Source organism: Ascidia mentula, chromosome 3 (assembly GCF_947561715.1).
Source record: "Ascidia mentula chromosome 3, kaAscMent1.1, whole genome shotgun sequence".
Classification (NCBI taxonomy): domain Eukaryota; kingdom Metazoa; phylum Chordata; class Ascidiacea; order Phlebobranchia; family Ascidiidae; genus Ascidia; species Ascidia mentula.
The window spans coordinates 11,784,032-11,802,079 of record NC_138568.1 but is presented as its reverse complement, the minus strand read 5'-3'; the positions used below and the strand labels follow the sequence as shown (position 1 = coordinate 11,802,079).

Here is an 18,048-nt window from a genome sequence, read left to right as displayed (position 1 = left end):
GTAATAGAAACAATAAAAGCCACTGCAAACTGGAAGTCATTTCTTCACGCTATCTCCTCAGAGCTTAAACTGTGAACTACAGTGTGGTAGCAAACGTAGTAGATGGTAGCGGAGATAAGGGAAAAACGCATAGCGGATGATAAGTGTATGGTGACGTCGTGTCTCTTTTCACCAATGTGCCAATATCGGTAGCTGTTACTAATGTCATGGCACGCTTAGAGGATGACAGTAACCTTGAGCAGCGCACTTTGCTATCCTGTGAGGATATCGCAGAAGGACTGAAATTATGTTTGAACGCCACCTATTTTTCCTTTCGTGGTGTGTTTTACCAACAGGTGTTTGGTACGGCGATGGGTTCTCCCATCACTGTGGTAGTGGCGAATGTAGTAATGGAGACCATTGAGGATAAGGCACTCGCCACGTTTGCGCATCCTCCCCGCTACTGGAAGCGTTATGTCGACGACACTTTCGCCATCGTTGATGAAGCACAGCTCCAGTTGTTCCTCAACCACATTAACCGTGTGGAAGAATCCATCAAATTCACTTTAGAAAAGGAAAGTGGTGGTACACTACCGTTTTTAGATACAGAGGTTATCCGTGATGAGAATGGGTTGATTAGCACTCGTGTGTATCGCAAGCCGACACACACCAATCGGTACTTGTCGTTTAAGTCGGCACATCCGATACAGCACAAGACAGCGGTAGTGCGGTCACTGATGGATAGAGCCGAGGCTCTGGTTTCCAGAGAAGAAGGCCGTGAAAAAGAAGTGAAGTTCATCAAGAATGCATTGCGGAAGAATTTGTATCCGTCATGGATGTTAAGAAGAAAGCCCACAGTCAAGTCACAAGAAACAGCGCCAACTACTGGTACGATCGTTTTGCCATGTGTACCTGTTTTAACAGACACGCTAAGGCGTATGATGTTGGACTATGGTATTGCGGTCCACACAAAGCCACACAGAACACTGGGCAGGATGGTGTCACACCCGATCGAGAAGGGTACGGCCCAACCCAAAGGCGTTGTATATTACATTCCATGCAAGGACTGTGTTATACTCAGTGAGACGTTTTAGCCTGTATGCTGTAAGAAAGGTTAGCCGGCATACGTATTGATAGGGGATCTTCAAATTAAACTGGCAGCAACAAAACTTTGAACGCGGGTTACTCGGCCACCTTACGAGGTAGCGGCATAATTTTTTCACACGATACAGATCATAAGCTGACCTTTCCAACGATACCAATATTATTAAAAAAATATATATTCATATTCGGTTATTAATATCATATGCGTATTATGACATAAATCGCGAAAACAGGATTCGCTCCCTAAATTTTACAGCATTAACATTCTACGCGCTAAACCCTTTCAAACGATATCAAAACATTTGAAAAATTCGATTGGGCTTGTGCAGGAAAAGGAATTTATATTTTCAAAACATAAAAAAATATCGATTTTTCCTTGATAACTTTTTTATCGTTATTGCCCAAGTTTCAATTTACAACCATACAAAAGCTCAAAAATCAAGCTTTCCAAAAATATTAAACATGTCTAAAAACACTTTGAGCTGCCGCTGTACGAGCCGAATACACTTCAACCCTACACCCCCATTGTAAACACGGTTTAGGGGTGCTCCGGTGCATACTTTCGCCGATAAATGTTGCTACAAACCGAGTCCCGAGCTTTTCTTTTGCACAAACAACCTTATGCCATCCCACTATCGAATGAAATCAAAGTTGAATCAATACAGTCGGAGATGCTATGCTAAAATTCGAATTAAATGCGAGAACAGCGATAACGCCGGGTCCACTGTTGGTGAGTACACATGTTTTAACAACAAAACCATAACAATAACGACATTATGTTACACTAGGAGTCCATTGAGCAGATGGAACCGGTGGAATCAAGGCCAACATTTCTCGATATTGTTCAGGAAAAGACGCAGCAGGTAAGTTATTTTTAATATATCATAACCCACTGTATCGTAGTATAACTTGCAGTTAAACAAACTACATTTGTATTTGCTAGGTTGACAAACCGTCATATGTACGTTCAGCTCCAGTACAGCGATCGGCTCCAGCGTACGATTGGCTCCAGGGTCCCGCTCAAATATGGGGAGGAGGAGGAGTACTGGATTCAAACCAACAAGACCTGCGGCCGTCCACCAAACTGCGCACCAGACGACAACGGAAAGTGGCGGAAGCATCGGAGTCCGGATGGATGGTTGTAACAAGACAAGGAAGAAAAGCGTCGGGGTACTCGAGAAGGGAAATTCCCGACAACAAGAACATCGCGTAACCACCAATGAAGTGCGCTCGAAGGGAAATTCAACACGAGACCGTCTCGCCAACGTCTTGTAAGGACAAGAAGAAACAGGGTAATTTAACAATAGATATATTTTCAAGAACAATAACTACGTTCTCAACATTGGACCCTCACGCCCTCTCGTCGTGGCATGCCTTGGTCAGTTTTTTTTCTAAAAGAAAAATGTCAAACTCAGAACGTCGTAACAATGTTCGTAAACTTCAAAGATTTTGGGAACGCATTAGAATTGAGATAACAACGTCTCTTCGCGAATCATCATGTAGTTGTAATATTGTTGAAAATGATAACGCCGAAGAACCTGTTTGCGCTGCTAGTCCATCCAATGTCGAATTTAATGTAGTCGACTCTAGTGTCGATGACAACCTCGGTTTAATGATCAAAAAGATAATTGACGCTTTAAAACAATTTTACACTTTTGGCCCAAAAACAACTTGTAACGAATAAATGCCCCCGCTTAACACATCTTGATATGCTCGGAAAAGTTGAACCAGGCGTCTTAGAATCAGGAAATAGGGATGACGCGCCATCCAAAGAGGTGTTAAAAAAGGCTCGAAACGCGGTGATTAGGTCCAAGCAGGAATTAGCAGCGCTTGCGATTACGCAGAAAGAACAAAAGGTCGACGGCGTTGCGGTGAAAGGAAAGTTGGGCGGAACGCTGCAACATGTCACTTCGACTCCCAGTATCATGCTGTGGTCGCAAAAGACATTAGACATCCGGAAAGTTTATAGAGCGCCCCATACCGAATGAAGCTAAAATCGAGGACGTGCCTTGGTTTTGCGGAAAATGTTTAAGTATCCAGCGGGATATTATTGTGTAGGCTAGGTATAGGCTTGTTAATGTAACAAATGTTTAACATATGTTTTAAGTATTTTTCAGGTTGGTCGCTGGGTTGTTTGTTGCCTATTTGGCTCAAACACCAAGTCATCTGTGTACCTCCTCGTGGTGCGACTGGAAGCAGTTTCGGCTGACCAAACACAGAGGCGACTAAACTTTTGAACTTATTACATCGGATAAATATTTTCATAAATTTTTTTATTTACTATAACTACAAAATTTTTATAATATGAACATGTAATAATGTTAGTTTTCATAGGGTTGGAGTAAGTAATCGTTTAATTTAGCATAGCATCTCCGACTGAATTGATTCAACTTTGATTTCATTCGATAGTGGGATGGTATAAGGTTGTTTGTGCAAAAGAAAAGCTCGGGACTCGGTTTGTAGCAACATTTATCGGCGAAAGTACGTGACGCACATACATATGGCTTGGAGGCTTAAAAGAGCGGCGGGCGACGGTCGGGTTGTAAATTGAAACTTGGGCCATAACGATAAAATAAGTTATTAAGGAAAAATCGATATTTTTTTATGTTTCAAAAATATAAATTCATTTTTCTGCACAAGCCCAATCGAATTTTTTAAATGTTTTGATATCGTTTGAAAGGGTTTAGCGCGTAGAATGTTATGCTTTAAAATTTAGCGAAGCGAATCTTGTTTACGCGACTTATGTCATAATACGCATATGATATTAATAACCGAATATAAATATATACCTTTTTTAATAATTGGTATCGTTGGAAAGGTCAGCCTATGATCTGTATCGTGTGAAAAAATCATGCCGCTACCTCGTAAGGTGGCCGAGTAACCCGCGTTCAAAGTTTTGTTAACTGACGATTTTTTTTCGTCAACTAACATCCCTCTGGTGAAACAGAAAAAGTCTAGTCATTTCGGTTCGTGAACCGCAACAGTTGCAAGTTACTGGCAATAACGGGTTGTCCAACAGTGCAATTTTAAAATTTGCTTGGCCAAAACGGATTAAGGAAAATATTTTCTGGTAAATGGCCATATGGAAAACACCAGAACTGGGAGAACTTCGCCAAAGCGCCCTTCACATGTGTTTTGTGAAATGTAGGATTGTTTTTGTTAAGCACTTAAGCATACATTTAGAAAGCCACACTGTTGTGGAGTCCATTAACATGTCGGTCCTTAGAAAAAAATGAAACCAAGAATGTGGTCGCAAGCTGCATATGTAGGATTGAAACTGGTCATAGATTTGGCATTTTCCCCACATATCGATGAAATACGAAATTTATTAATTTTAATTACACACACCCAACATACTACATTTAATTTTAGTGATCAAGGTTTTTACAGTTGAGATACAAAGTAAATGCAGGTGTCCAGGACTTTCCAAGCATACCAGTAAAGTCCTTCTAACAACAGAACTTTGAGAGCCTGACTAAATGAGACATGTTCCTTCTTGTTCCAGAATGGTTTGTGCAAAACAATATTCCTATTCCAAAGGTTGTAGAAAGATATTTTGGCGTGTATGTTTAATAAAACCACAGAAGTTGTGGAACATTTAACATTCATATGTTATATTCCTCTTGTTCATGAATAAACCATTCAGCTAATAGCTTTGCAACTTCTTCAACCAAACAATATTCCACAACTGCTGTTACAACGTTGTAACTGAACATAATCCAGCCTTTCATTCTATCATCTTTTAGTCAGGTTCTGTTGCAGTAACTGCCCAGCGCAGTAATATCAACATAGTTACTCTACACATAACTGATATGTAATCCCTTAATACAAGCAGGTGGATCAAGAACTGCTCAGTGCAGTTTGAACAAAATTTACATTGACACTGATTGAGATATACAAACACTGCCCAGCACAGAAGGCAATTTTTTGCCCAACTATGAACTGGAATGAATATACTGCTCAGTGCAGTTTGCTACTCCTGTTGGCTATGTACACATATTGATCAAAACAGTTTTGCTTGTTAAACATTGCTGCACAGCACAGCAAAGTTTTAACTTAAGAATTATTCATGTAATTCCATTTTCTTCCATGAACCAAGTGGTCAAACACGTCCAATTTCTTTTCATCCTACAAAAAGCATAATCTAAGTCATTAATCTAGCTGATGTTAGTGTGTTTGACAACCTACATTCCCACAAGTAATAAATCCACAATCTTCAACAAATTGTAACATGCAATTAGCACCTTGGCAATTTTGTTCATTTAAGTCAATGTTACGTAAAACACCAAGATTAGTTTCTTTTTCTTGAACAGCCATACTCTTTTCCAAGACAAAAAACAACTAATGCATTGTTGTGCAAATAATTACCGAATGCATGAATAAAAATACATAAAAATAAAACTATAAAGCAAGAAAATACAATAAAACTTACAGAATTAAGAGCATAAAAGAGACAAAAATATTAAGAGCTTACATATATGTTTAGTATGGTGGCCGTCTGCCAAATCCGTCACCCGATGGTCTTTCCCTTGAATATGGCCTATCTAAAAAAGGTGGCATGATCTGTTGATGGCTGTGATGGCGATATGCTGGGGGGTTAAAGACAGGTGTATGCCGATTTCCATGAATGTTGTGCATTTCAGATGGAATTCCAAGTTGCTCAACAATGTGTGGGTTGTATAGGTGATCTCTTGCATTGCTGATACCCATGTCCTGACGGGGGGAATAATGCTGCATACTGCGATTGGCCAAAGAAGGGATTGGCTGGGGCTTAATGCCCCCAATTACAGGAATTCCTTGTGGCTCCCCCATTGACTGAAATTTTGTTGAAACATGCTGAGGATGTTGTGGCAATGGTGACATTCTGTAAAACAGGTTTTGTTGGATTTAAAACTCATATATGGTGTTCCAACACGGTTTTTATCAGAACAGAAGACACATTTTCCAGATAGAAAGACTAAATGTTGACTAATTTGGAAGATTCGGGACAACTGGAAATTTTTTTAGGTTTTTCAACTGGATTAGAATTTAAAGTAGAGATGACTAAGAGTCATACAATTAGATAAGGATCAGGGTCACTGATATACAAAAATTAAAGTTCAAATTATACTACATTAGAATTATGCTTTTTCAAAAATATACATGGCATTGATGTATAAGCCAAGATTAGCATGTTTTGTGCTGTACAATTGGCCTGTGTTAGTGAAAACTAATCCCAAATAAAAGGTCAAACCAAATTTTTTTGTACATAAGAAAATGAGATTCGAAATGGTATCAAAGCTTGCTTAATTTTTCCGTATTAGATTATCAGCATTTTGCTCTAAATTGTCAAACTAGAGAATTATGAGTAAGCTGCAGACACATTATTTGAACCTATCTTATCAGTACAGCTGGTGACTGACAACAGTCTTGTCAGCTGAGTGGCCGTATAGAGACTAATTCATGTCAAAACCACTGGAGAAAAAGTGAAGTAGGTTGAAACAGTGTGGGCACAACTGTCTGCAACTCACTATAATCATCCAGTTATTCTGCACAGGGGACAAAAAATCTTTCTTAGTAGTTTTTTTGCAAAAAAACATCACTTAAGCTGGAAATCACTTATCGCCCTAGAAAATCCAGGATACTTTCTGTTGTAGAATACTAAGCAATTTGTGCATGAAGTTTAAATACCCTGTCCTTGATCTATCAGCATGTTGATTGGTTACAGTAGTGTTTTCAAACTGAGTTGGCGGAGGCAATGTAGTTCCAGTTTCCCACTTCTTTTTTGCAAGCAAATCATCAAAGTCCTTGTCAGAGCCCCATCCCGAGCTGCCACTTTCACTATAGTAGTATACCTTAAAAATACCATAAGTTTAGTTGAACCTTGTAAAACTAGCATGTCCAAGCCAGGTTTTCCCGAACCCAGGTTTTTATGCCAATTTTTGCAACATTCGGTAATTATTTGATTGACATTCATTAGGAAAATATGTGCATAAGTGCAAACATCACAGTGAATATAGGAAGAAAGATTTGGAAGTGTGTTTCGCACATTAGGATCTTATTTTCAAATTGTGCAAAGTATGTTCTTTTCTCTTTCTTCCTTTTTCCTATACTCACTATAATGTTTGCACTTATTCACTTTGTCATGATGAAGGTCAATTTAATAATGACTAAAACATCGATCTAACAAATAGATTTTGCCGGAACAGATCTTTAAATGAGCAGGATATCCTGAAATAGAGGTGTCCAAAGTCTGGTTCATGAGCCACATTTGGTTGTGTCAAAGTTTAGATCAAACCTTTTTAAGTGTCAATAAAAATGCATATGACGCCATACAACGCAATAGACATGTTTACTACATTTGTTGCAATGTTTTTCTGTGCTTGTACAAGATGGTGTCAGTTAATAACAACATTAAAGTCCATAACTCACTCTGCCATTTCGAGAAAAATTGCAGCTACAATACTTTTTTACTCCAAGTCCAAGCAATTGTGTGTGTCTAATTTGTCACGAAAAGGCTGCTGTTTTTTAAAAAAAAGCAATGTAACAAGTACCTCACAAAACACATGTGACAAAGTAACAGGCGATCATGATGTCAAATAAAGAAACTTCTTGCATAGCAACAGCTATTTTTCACGAAAGCCAGTGGATCTCATGAAACTAACACTAAAGCCAGTTATGAAGTGGTCGTGCTTATAGCAAGACAGGGATAACGGGAAAACAGGGCAGTGACCTTTGATTGTTTTTCGTTGGCCTGTGATGAAGGCACTGATGTATCTGACACAGCACTATTGATTGATGATTTTTATTACAACATGAATGTCACAAAAGAGATGCTCGACCTGCAAAGTCTTAGAGGTCAAACAATGTGAATTGAATTGTTTGCCTCTGCATAGTTGTTGACAAGATGAAACTACAATGGAAAAAACTTTGTTGTATAAGTACTGATGGTGCACCCGGTAAAAACTATCAGAATGCTCTTTGCGCAAAGTTTTCACATCCTGACTAAGTACCCCCATTTGCGTAATGTTTTACGCATGTAAGCCACTGCTAATAGACCCAATCTGGAATTCTTGCCAAAATATAAATCACAACATCATTTTGTAGTAAGTGATAAATTTTTGGTCTCATCTTGTAGTGATTTTTCCTTTAAGTAAATATTCTTTTCAAAATAGAAAAGCTAAAGCTAAACAGACAAGCAAAGCAATACGACTGAAACACATCACATGACAGCAACTATATACAGAGGACCACACCAGTGACATCATCATTTGAGATGTGCCTAGAGCTGTCATCCACATGAAGTGATGGTGTGTGAAGTTTGATGTAAAGCATTTCGAGAATTATTAGGTTTGATTTGGCATTGGAACTGTGCAAAATTTTAGGTAAGTTAAATTTAAGTGCTTGACATGATTTATACCAAATAATCTTTTAAAATACGACAAATAAAACACTATATTTGTTTTGTTCCAATATAGTTTATACCATGGCAGTTCGTGAAACAAATTGATTGTTATGCAGTCTATCCATGCAATAATTGTTTGGTTAAACACTTTAAAAGACTGGCCTGCGGCCATCTTCATCTGAACAAAATCAGCCCTCATGAAAAAAACTTTGTTGACACCACTATCCTAAAGTGTCAAACACAAAAAAGTTTAAAAAGCTAGGATTCAATTTAAAAACTGCTTCGTTTGAGTTGTGTTACATTAAAAAGAATAAAATACTAAACCGAGCAATATTATCCGTTAAATGTATACTATGTTTTTGCAGTTCTAGCAAGTATACATTGAGGAAAACCCGGGTTTTGTTGGCAGATTTTTAAGAAAATACCAAGTTTGCTATTAAATAGACTACTTACAAGTCCATCATCAACTGGCTGATCCCAATCATAGTAGTTCCGCTGCAGTCTGCGCCTTTTTCTTCCACGACCACGACCTCCTGTTCTCTAATAAAACAAAACCAAATGCTATTGGGTTTTACAGAACATTATGCAGCAATTGATTCTACTTCTCTAGCTCGTCTTGAAACTTTATTCAGGTTTTCCATCTTGTTTAATGAAGTTGTGTGCATTGCTTGAGGGTCCAATTGTGTGGCTCCCATAAAGCTTTGTGAGTAAGGTTGACCTACAGATGTTGTTTGACTTGGAACAGCATATTTCTGCTCCATTTCATTGTTCCATGCTTCCAACTCATGGGGATCATTTGGTATAATCATTGGCAAAGGTGACATTAGCTGTTTACCAGGGAATACCTTTGGAATGTGATCTCCAGCAGGCCCAACTGTGGGATTTCCATATCTATATGTTTCTTGGGCTTCTGCTTGGGCAAATTCATACGATTCTTTACTTGTGGGTACAGGGGTGTTGTACATTTTACCGGAAGCTCCTCCAAGACTAACAAGGTTTGGATTTGATTTCATATGACCAGAGTGTGGGCTGGGCATAAAAGGTGTAGAAATATCTCCAGCGTTTGTTGCACTTTGTTGACTAGTATGAACTCGAGAAGATGTCTTATTAGGATTTCCAGGATATCCTGCAGAAAACTGAATATTCAAAACCTTACAAAACAAAACTAAAATTTTGATATATCACATTTTCACACAAATATGCAAATAAAATTATGATGGGTTAAAGTTTTAACTCCAAAATATGTTTGCCAAAAAAATGCAACCGAATTTTAGTAAACAATTAGCAATAAAAAAAATCTAAATTCTTTTAACGCTTTTATCCTAGTTATGTTTGCTCTTATCGTGCCTAAGTCAAGCAGTTTATTTTATGGCACCTGGATTAATTTCCTGAAAAAATGATGGTGGTTGAATTAAATTCCTTTCATTTGAAGGAATTCCTTGGACATTTCTATTGGGCTGGTGTGCTTCTTCACACATACTAAAGCAAGAATACAAAAAAGTCTTTGGTTACACATTTATTCCTTGGTACGTTCAAAAGTTTCACCTTGCTTAAAGCAGAAGGATATTTATATGAAAATATTTGATAAATAAATGCATGTGTAACATACGAGTTATCTTCCTTGGGCTCCAAAGGTATGTTTTTAGATTTTTTTTTCTTCTTTTCTCGCTTTCGTTTTTTTTTCTTTTTTTCCAACTAAAATTACCACAATGTCAAATAAAACAATAAATACTGTGTGCAAAAAAACTTTAAAAAATACTTCAAGTAAAGCAGATGTTAGTGCTTCAAGGCTGGGAAGTTTAGTCTCATTTTCACTTTCAACTTCACCATCTTCTACTTCACCTTCTCCACCATTTCCTTCTGATTGTTTATTTTGCAATGCAACTAGTTGTTTCTGTAAACAAACATAATAATTACAACGAGCTGGTGTAAAACAGAATGTAATTATATTCTCTGGAAGCTGTGTTGATGCAAATTTCTTATCAAGGTGTCAAGCACAGTTAAATTTAATATTAGAACATACTATTCCTAACCTGTTGACAATCATAAGATCTACTTTACCAACAAAAAATATATAAACAACTATACAATGGTGTAAAAACTTGATTTCACAATAAAATTGAACATTTCAACATCCATCTGACTGCATGCACAACAAAACAAAAACTTCAATGTATTTTGCTAATCTTGTTATCCTACCATAATTTTCTCTTTTTCATTTTCTGCATCATCTGACGAGGAGCTGGAATTCTCCTTTCGTTTTTTGTGTTTTCTATGTTTCTTCTTTTTTTTCTTTTTTGTCTAAAACACATGACATGCTTTACGTTTTATGCACAAATGTAAATTTGGAGATGAAATCTTTAGAATCTTACATTTAAATCTTGCATTTCTCTCTCATTTAGATCATCATTTTGTTTTCTTGTACTGCAAGATTACGCTTTGTTACATGTCTTATAACCTAGTTGTAGACATATTTATGATCTAACAAAAATATTTTCAAAAGATTTTAGAAAATCTTACAAAAACTCATAACTGCTATTCCACATTTCGAATTGCTGTGGAGCCGTTAAAGACTTATATAAATGGAAAATTCTATCATCATTATTTTCTGATCAAAAAAAAGGTACTTTAGAAATTTTTATTCATACCTATGGAAAGCAGCATTCTGATCTACAGTTTGTTGAGGTTGAGTTTCTGCAAAATGTTTTGTAAAAATATTTAAAATAAAGAACAGCAAAAACAAAAAGTTTTACCTCCACCAGGTGGGGGTGTTGTGCCAGGAGCTCTTTCTTCCACTGATTCATTGGTTTGGATATGCTGGCCAGGATATACATTCATCGCATTACCATAGCTTACCTGCATGTTAATCTTTAAAATAAAGAGACAATTCTTTACTTCACTTTTTAAATTGCACAAATAAATAGCATGTGGATTAACAATGTTATTATCCATATACAAATACATTGCATACCTGTGGATGGGGATGGGAAATATGTGATACATTTAATTGTGGTGCTGACTTTTCAGGAATTCTCGATGCATTGGCTTGACTCACTATTGCCAACAAAGATACATATTAAAAACCTGAATATTCAGTCAAATTTTGATCAGAAAGTTCTACCACCTCCATGATAATTATGTGGGTGGGGAAGATTTCCATGAAATTGTTGAGGTACACGAGCAGGAGGATAGCGATGTTGAAAAACTTGGGAAGGCATTCTTAAATTTTGTCCATTCTAAAAATATCAGCAATTAAATAGCAAAGTAACGAAACACATGAATCAAAATAACATACAAGTATTCGACTGTGGTATAATTGACTGTGATGGCCATGGGTAGAATGTGGCGGTACTGAGGGAGTATGCAAGCCGGACTGATGTTTTGATCCAATGCTCTAAAATATGAATTGAAATATACATATATATATAAGTATATATACTTGGTGAGCAACATACCATATTTGTCTTCGATATTATGAAACAAAAAATACCTTGGTTGGTGCAAAAGAAGTTGTTGCCACAGACGAAGTTTGGTGTGGAAACATTTCATGCTTTCGCTGAATGTTTTGGTGCTGCTGGTGGTGATTACGCTGGTGCCAGTACCATTGCATATAGGCCTTTTTAAAACAAAGTTTCAGAAAGGAACAAAAAAGTGAACTGATAGTAACAGTTGAAGGAGCCATACTGGCAATTTTTAATTTCATACAACTTAAACAGACGTTACAGGATAAAAAGGCACTTGCTTCCTTTTATTAAAGACAGGTTGCACAAGATTGATTTTTTGTGCACATTTGTCCTCAAACAACCTCTTTATTTGGCAAGAATTTAAGGAGGCCCAATAGATAAACTTTGACCACTGATGACTTTGCACTTTTACGAAACAACAACATAATTTTCTTACATGTTTAATTGATAGGCAACAAAAAAAATTAAGTTCTCCATAAAGATTTTTACTAATGTCTGTGTTGTGTATTACTCCAAAATTTATTAAATGGCTGGCAAATTTCATTAACCAATTGAGGAAATATGGAAATTAAATGACCTTTTTATTCATTGACATTAACCAATACTAAGCAAACTGCCCATATTTTAACCTGCTTGTACATGTACACATACACTACTTCGGATTGGTGCCATGGTTCTTTTCACGAAAAATATTGGGTATCGATATCAGATAAAAAATACCAGCATCGGGCAACCCTAATAAATCATATGAAACCCAAAATCTATAGTGCTCATAACAAAAAAGAATTTTTAAGCCTAAAGTGGTAGTTTTTTTACTATAATTTTTTTTATTCACTTAACACTAAACACTAAATCCAAATATGCAGTCTTAAGGTTAACCAGAGAGGTATTTCACAAAACCCTACAACTGATAACAAAACTTTAGTTTCACTGACCTTGTACATGGTTGGAATGCTAATATTTTTTGTAACTGACAAGTAAGTTAATCAATTACAAAATAAATTAAACCTGCTGTTGTTGCTGACTCCAGTGATGAAGTTGCTGCATATATATTACTTGCATTTTACGCATTTCCTCCACATCCATCTCAGCGGCAGTCTTTCCATTTTGTTGTAGCCAGCGGTTCATGTCCTACAAACGATCATATCTCACACATGTACAACTCTTACTCAACAATAAAAACCAAAGCAAACCTGTTTGTGTTTATCTTGTTGCAGCAAAAAATCGTCAGATCCTTTTGCTTCTTCCTTTTGCAAACCAGGTGAATTTTGTACTTTTGGATCCACTTGATGGACAACACTTTTCTTTAATGTCTCCAGTTCCATAATTTGATTTTTAATTTCTGCGTTATCCAGAACTTGTTTTCTTTGTTTCTCAATTTCTTCTTGTATTTCTTTCCTTATTTGTTGCCTCACCTAAAATACATTAGTTAATTATTTTTAAGAAACAGTTTACAAATTACCTCTTCACGGATTCTAATAATTTCTCTTTGCTTTTCTTGTTCTAGTATTTCCTCCCTCATTTGAGCTTTTTTGGCCCTTTCAGCCTTCTCAATTTCTTCTCTCATTTGACGTTTCACTTCATCTTTGAGAATTTTCTGCTCATCCGACCAAGCTTCAAGTTTCTCTCTCTGTTCTTGTGACTTATCCCTGACACATACACAAATAAAAAACATAACAGGTTTTTGGAACAAAAGTGCATAAAATAGTATTTTTGTAACAGTAATGCTGTGAGGTAGATTTAAGCAACAAAGATTAAATGCTATGTAGGTATACCCTTAATCAGTGGTCCACAACTGGTGAGCCACAAGAAGTGCCAGGTGTGTCGTAGTGTGATTAACACTTTTGCTGGGGGTTCTGTTACATAATGTGTCAAGAAATTTTGTGCAGGCTGCTAATGCTATATATTTACAAAAAACTGCGACTAAATGTTTATACACAGCCAAGCAATGTGCAAGCGGTTACCACATGAGCAGCTAGTGAGTGTGGCATTGTTTTGCAAGTGTTGAGGCCTATTGAGACGACACAAAGACTTATATGGGAATAAATGTCAATGCGCTGCTACGCTATTGGGCACATTTCATTTTTTTATGATCAGTGTGCAAAATAACTTATTCGATGTTATATGATAGATTTTTTTTTTTTATACATCACATGATTTCACAAGCGGTGTTAGCGTTATCCTTTTTCGCATTGGCATGTTTTTTTGGGTTAGTTGTGTGCTGTACGTGTCTCATTACCCTGAGAAAGCCTTGTTGGATAACAGGCGAAACGTTGGAATAAAGTTACGTATTTTATATGTGCCAGAAGAACAGATTACTAAGTTACAATATGCCTGGCAGCAACAGGAACATTATATTATATGATAGTTATGTATCATAAAAAATAGCAATTTTGTTACTACATATAGCACTACTTTTTGTAGTATGTAGCCACAGCGAATGTGTCAACAAGACATCAAGACGTTTTAACTCTTACTAATCGAGTTAAAGTGTGTCACCAAATTTAAAAAACTTATGAGTGTGATGTCAACAAAAAAAAGATTGTGGGACATTTCAAAATATTAAAATAGAATTCTCTCTTGAACTGTTTGCCTTAAAACCAAAAATTTAATTAACTGTATTACAAAAAAACAACATTTAAATATGAATGAAAATAAAACAAATATAATGTTTCTGTTGGAAAACTTGTTGGATAACAGGCGAAACATTGGTCAATAAAGTTACGTTTTTATTGTGCCAGAAGAACAGACTATTTAATTGAAAATAAAACATACTGTAAAGGCACAAATATTTAACAAAGGGGTTTGTATCAAAGAAATTGTATGCTGTTGTCACACCTTTGAATTTGTTTATCTTCAAGTGCACTTTGGGAAGCAGCAATTATGTCCTTTTTGGTGTATCCCAAACTTTCCTCGCTTTCATCTAAACATAAAAACACAACTTAGTACTTTGTGATGTAATTGGGCATAGAAAATTATCCAACAACCGATTTTTTCCCCAAAACTAACATTCAAAAACATTATTACAAATATAAAGAAAATTATACCTGCTTGTAACAACACATCATCAAACTTGTTTAATACTTTGCTACCATCAATTGAAATTGCTATTTTTCTGCTTTTAAGGTTGCCAGAACCAGAAAATATTTTGTCAGTAGGTGTAGCTTCAGTCTGTAAAAATATATTTTAATATTTTAATGAATATATCTCTATTTTATAATGGAAAGTAGCAGTGTGCTAAACACTACATTACAAAAAACTACATTAAAAAATACAAACACTGGGAAAATATTTTTTTAAACTGAATCAGAAACAAAAAAAATTGGTAAATAAATCATACTTCCACTGTAGTTTAAGGTATAGTAATATTTTAGGCATTTAAGTCTAAACAAGTTTTACTAATTGATTTCTGCTCAAAAAAGTTGGGGACATATCATCATCTGCATGAATCTTTTTTTCCTTCATTCGCTGCATCACTTTGCGAGTCAATTCATCCTTGCTTTTCATTTTAGCATCCTTTAATTTAATGATATATTATGAAAACGAGTTTGAAAACAATAATTTTATTTTAAGTTAACACAGCAATCAGAATAAAAACCTAACAAAATTTAAATTCTTCTTACAATGTCTTTGTCCCACTTAGCATTCAATCCATCACCATCTTGAAGTGCCGACCCAGTAATGGTAGCTAAGCTGGGAATTATCAAACTGCATACAATGTTACTCGATATTAAAATAATGTTTCAAATTTTAATAAAAATTAGACAAACTTATAATCTTGACATAACACAGCAGCCTACAGTACTATTTCATAACGGTTTTTAGTTTCATTGAGATAACAGGGTCTCAAAAAGCATAACATCGCCTTAAAACAGTGCTCTGCTACCGATGTGCAGAAAAAAGCCAGGCGTGCCGCTGTGTGACCACAACTGGACAATATTTTTGAAAACCTAATGAACTTTTTATTTTTGACAAAACTTGACACTACAACAGTTGAATATTCACCAAACGCTTGTGTAGACTTTATGGTTAGACTGCATTTAGATGACTGCGAAGTTCTATTATGACATAATAACTCTTACAAATTGGATTGAGGTGTGCCAAGTGTGACGTCATGGTAAAAAGGTTGTAAAGCACTGCCTTAATATGCAAGTCTTTTCTACCAACAATGACATGGGTCAGTAGTAAAAACCCTGTTAGCAATGCCATGGGGTGTGCCACTTTGTTTATCAGTATGCTATCAGCAAACAATTGCAATATTAATACCTCGGCGGCAAAATTCCGGCAGCTTGAAGTTGTTTTTGTTGCATAATTAACATTTGTTGAGCTTGCTGCAAACTTTCTTGTTGCTCTGATGTAAGATTTACAAGCGACTGCCTTTTTTCTGACTCTGATGATGATGTAGAACGACTTCTTGTATATCGGCGTTTTCTTCTGTTAAAAAATATTGTAATATTGTTTGTTATTTTTTTTCTTTTCTGTTTTACATTAGTCAAACCAGCAACATTTTTCCTTTTATTAAAAAGTACAAATGTCAAAGAAATTCACCTTCTGTGTGAATGTCGTTTGCTCTCAGAAACATCTTTACGTGAAGACCTTGCAGTGTTTGTGCTCACAACAGCAGTTTGTTGAGAAGAAAACACATGAGCTTGGTTGTAGCAATCAGTAAGTCTAAACACATATGATAAACTATCAATGCATCATATGATGTGTATCTGGACACAAACAAAACATTCTATGCTACTACTCTACATAACCCCCTATAGTTAATATATACCATTTAGCATCTATAAGCATTGGCATGAAAACTTTAAACAAGGAAAATATGTTAAGCATATACAACATAAAACAAATAAATCTGTTTACAATTGCAAAAATATTGGACATTAAAACATACAGATTGACAACTAATTGGTCATAATTAATCATTAAATAAAGAAGGAAATAACTCTTTACAGCAATTCCGAGTGTTCCAAACGCTGGTGTAAAGTTATGTTTGATTCAGTTTTTGACATTTATGCCAAACAAACTTTTTAAGCAGCATAGTTTGTTTTGTTGATTATTGTATAAAAACCAGAGAACTACACTAAATAATAAACTTGTGAAGAATTTACAACAACAATACATGCATGCAGCATTTTTTAATTTAGGCACTAACTTTTGTTGATCAGCATGTTTAATGTTGGGGACCAACTTTAAAAGTGTTGGTGAAAGGTTCTGTAGGTTTTCACACAAGCACACTTGATCTAATATACCATCCAAACAAAACTGAACCTCCTCATCCACTGAAGTTATCTAAAATCATAAGGCAACACTTGTACAAATCAGTTGCAAATTGATATGGTAATCATTCAAAAACAAACTTACATTTTGTCAGCAAAAAGTGTGTCCATGTTAAATAATAGCACACATGCCAATAAATAAAGTTATACTTCAATTTGATGAGAATTCTGTTTCAGATGACATCCTAAATATTTCTTTTAAGAATATTATGTACGTATATCTTAACTTATCACCACAGGGCGGAGTGCTACATATGTTCAGCAGGCAATCTAGATGTTTTGCGAAAAAAAGTTTCCAATTTTGCTTGTTAAGCAGATGGGGTAAGTGTTGCCAGAGTGGCAGTTTTCCCACCCAATTGGGCTTCTTTTCGACATCAAGTTGCGAGTTGTTTTTCAGTTGCGGTTTATTGGGTGGATTTACCAATTAAACTATAACCCTATATTCACGCATTTTGGCAGTATTGCATCATAAAAGAGTAAACAAATGCGTTTATTTCCAGTTAAACGAAACAATCGTATGGCACAGGGAAGTAATAATGCGCCCAGACAACATGCATTGGGTGGGTGGGAAAAAAATTCAACAAATTCAGCAATGCTGTTGTTGAAACATTATTTTTGCAAAAGGATTTTATAAAACAAAATTAAGAAATCCAATGAGGCAAAGAATGCTGGAGGCTACAGTGCATGCAAGACATTTTCAGCAGCGTAAGAAAATAACTTGCAATATTTCTTTACTAACAGCTTCCACAATTGCTCGCTTTACGCACGAAAATACAGATATACAAAGTTTCATCGTAAAATTACATGTGTTGATAATTTGCGAATAATTTATTGT

The 18,048-nt window shown here is 35.8% G+C and overlaps 2 protein-coding genes across 5 annotated transcripts in view; one reads left to right on the top strand and one right to left on the bottom strand.

The window, feature by feature from the left end:
- The first annotated feature begins 206 nt into the window (after positions 1 to 206).
- LOC145895615 (uncharacterized) lies at positions 207 to 1,073 on the top strand. The gene has a single exon (XM_082984416.1). It carries the CDS (start codon positions 207 to 209, stop codon positions 1,071 to 1,073), a length of 867 nt encoding a protein of 288 aa, XP_082840542.1.
- A 3,318-nt stretch (positions 1,074 to 4,391) lies between these two features.
- Positions 4,392 to 18,048, bottom strand: part of LOC145894176 (uncharacterized) — a 30,295-nt gene continuing 16,638 nt past the window's right edge. For 3 of the 4 annotated variants that reach the window (XM_082982666.1, XM_082982663.1, XM_082982665.1), the window contains exons 20-45: positions 17,090 to 17,226; positions 16,480 to 16,602; positions 16,198 to 16,365; positions 15,555 to 15,639; positions 15,331 to 15,447; positions 14,979 to 15,102; positions 14,770 to 14,854; positions 13,394 to 13,580; positions 13,125 to 13,346; positions 12,940 to 13,062; positions 11,958 to 12,083; positions 11,763 to 11,861; positions 11,592 to 11,703; positions 11,439 to 11,521; positions 11,221 to 11,335; positions 11,116 to 11,161; positions 10,840 to 10,891; positions 10,667 to 10,768; positions 10,227 to 10,361; positions 10,077 to 10,162; positions 9,843 to 9,946; positions 9,070 to 9,593; positions 8,921 to 9,007; positions 6,754 to 6,917; positions 5,558 to 5,947; positions 4,392 to 5,211 (exon numbers count right to left, since the gene is read on the bottom strand). In XM_082982666.1, the coding sequence (XP_082838792.1) occupies positions 5,566 to 5,947; positions 6,754 to 6,917; positions 8,921 to 9,007; positions 9,070 to 9,593; positions 9,843 to 9,946; positions 10,077 to 10,162; positions 10,227 to 10,361; positions 10,667 to 10,768; positions 10,840 to 10,891; positions 11,116 to 11,161; positions 11,221 to 11,335; positions 11,439 to 11,521; positions 11,592 to 11,703; positions 11,763 to 11,861; positions 11,958 to 12,083; positions 12,940 to 13,062; positions 13,125 to 13,346; positions 13,394 to 13,580; positions 14,770 to 14,854; positions 14,979 to 15,102; positions 15,331 to 15,447; positions 15,555 to 15,639; positions 16,198 to 16,365; positions 16,480 to 16,602; positions 17,090 to 17,226 (3,588 nt within the window). In that variant the 3' untranslated portion in view covers positions 4,392 to 5,211; positions 5,558 to 5,565. The remainder of the gene's footprint in view (positions 5,212 to 5,557; positions 5,948 to 6,753; positions 6,918 to 8,920; positions 9,008 to 9,069; positions 9,594 to 9,842; positions 9,947 to 10,076; positions 10,163 to 10,226; positions 10,362 to 10,666; positions 10,769 to 10,839; positions 10,892 to 11,115; positions 11,162 to 11,220; positions 11,336 to 11,438; positions 11,522 to 11,591; positions 11,704 to 11,762; positions 11,862 to 11,957; positions 12,084 to 12,939; positions 13,063 to 13,124; positions 13,347 to 13,393; positions 13,581 to 14,769; positions 14,855 to 14,978; positions 15,103 to 15,330; positions 15,448 to 15,554; positions 15,640 to 16,197; positions 16,366 to 16,479; positions 16,603 to 17,089; positions 17,227 to 18,048) is intronic. The other variant, XM_082982664.1, reaches the window with a different exon arrangement.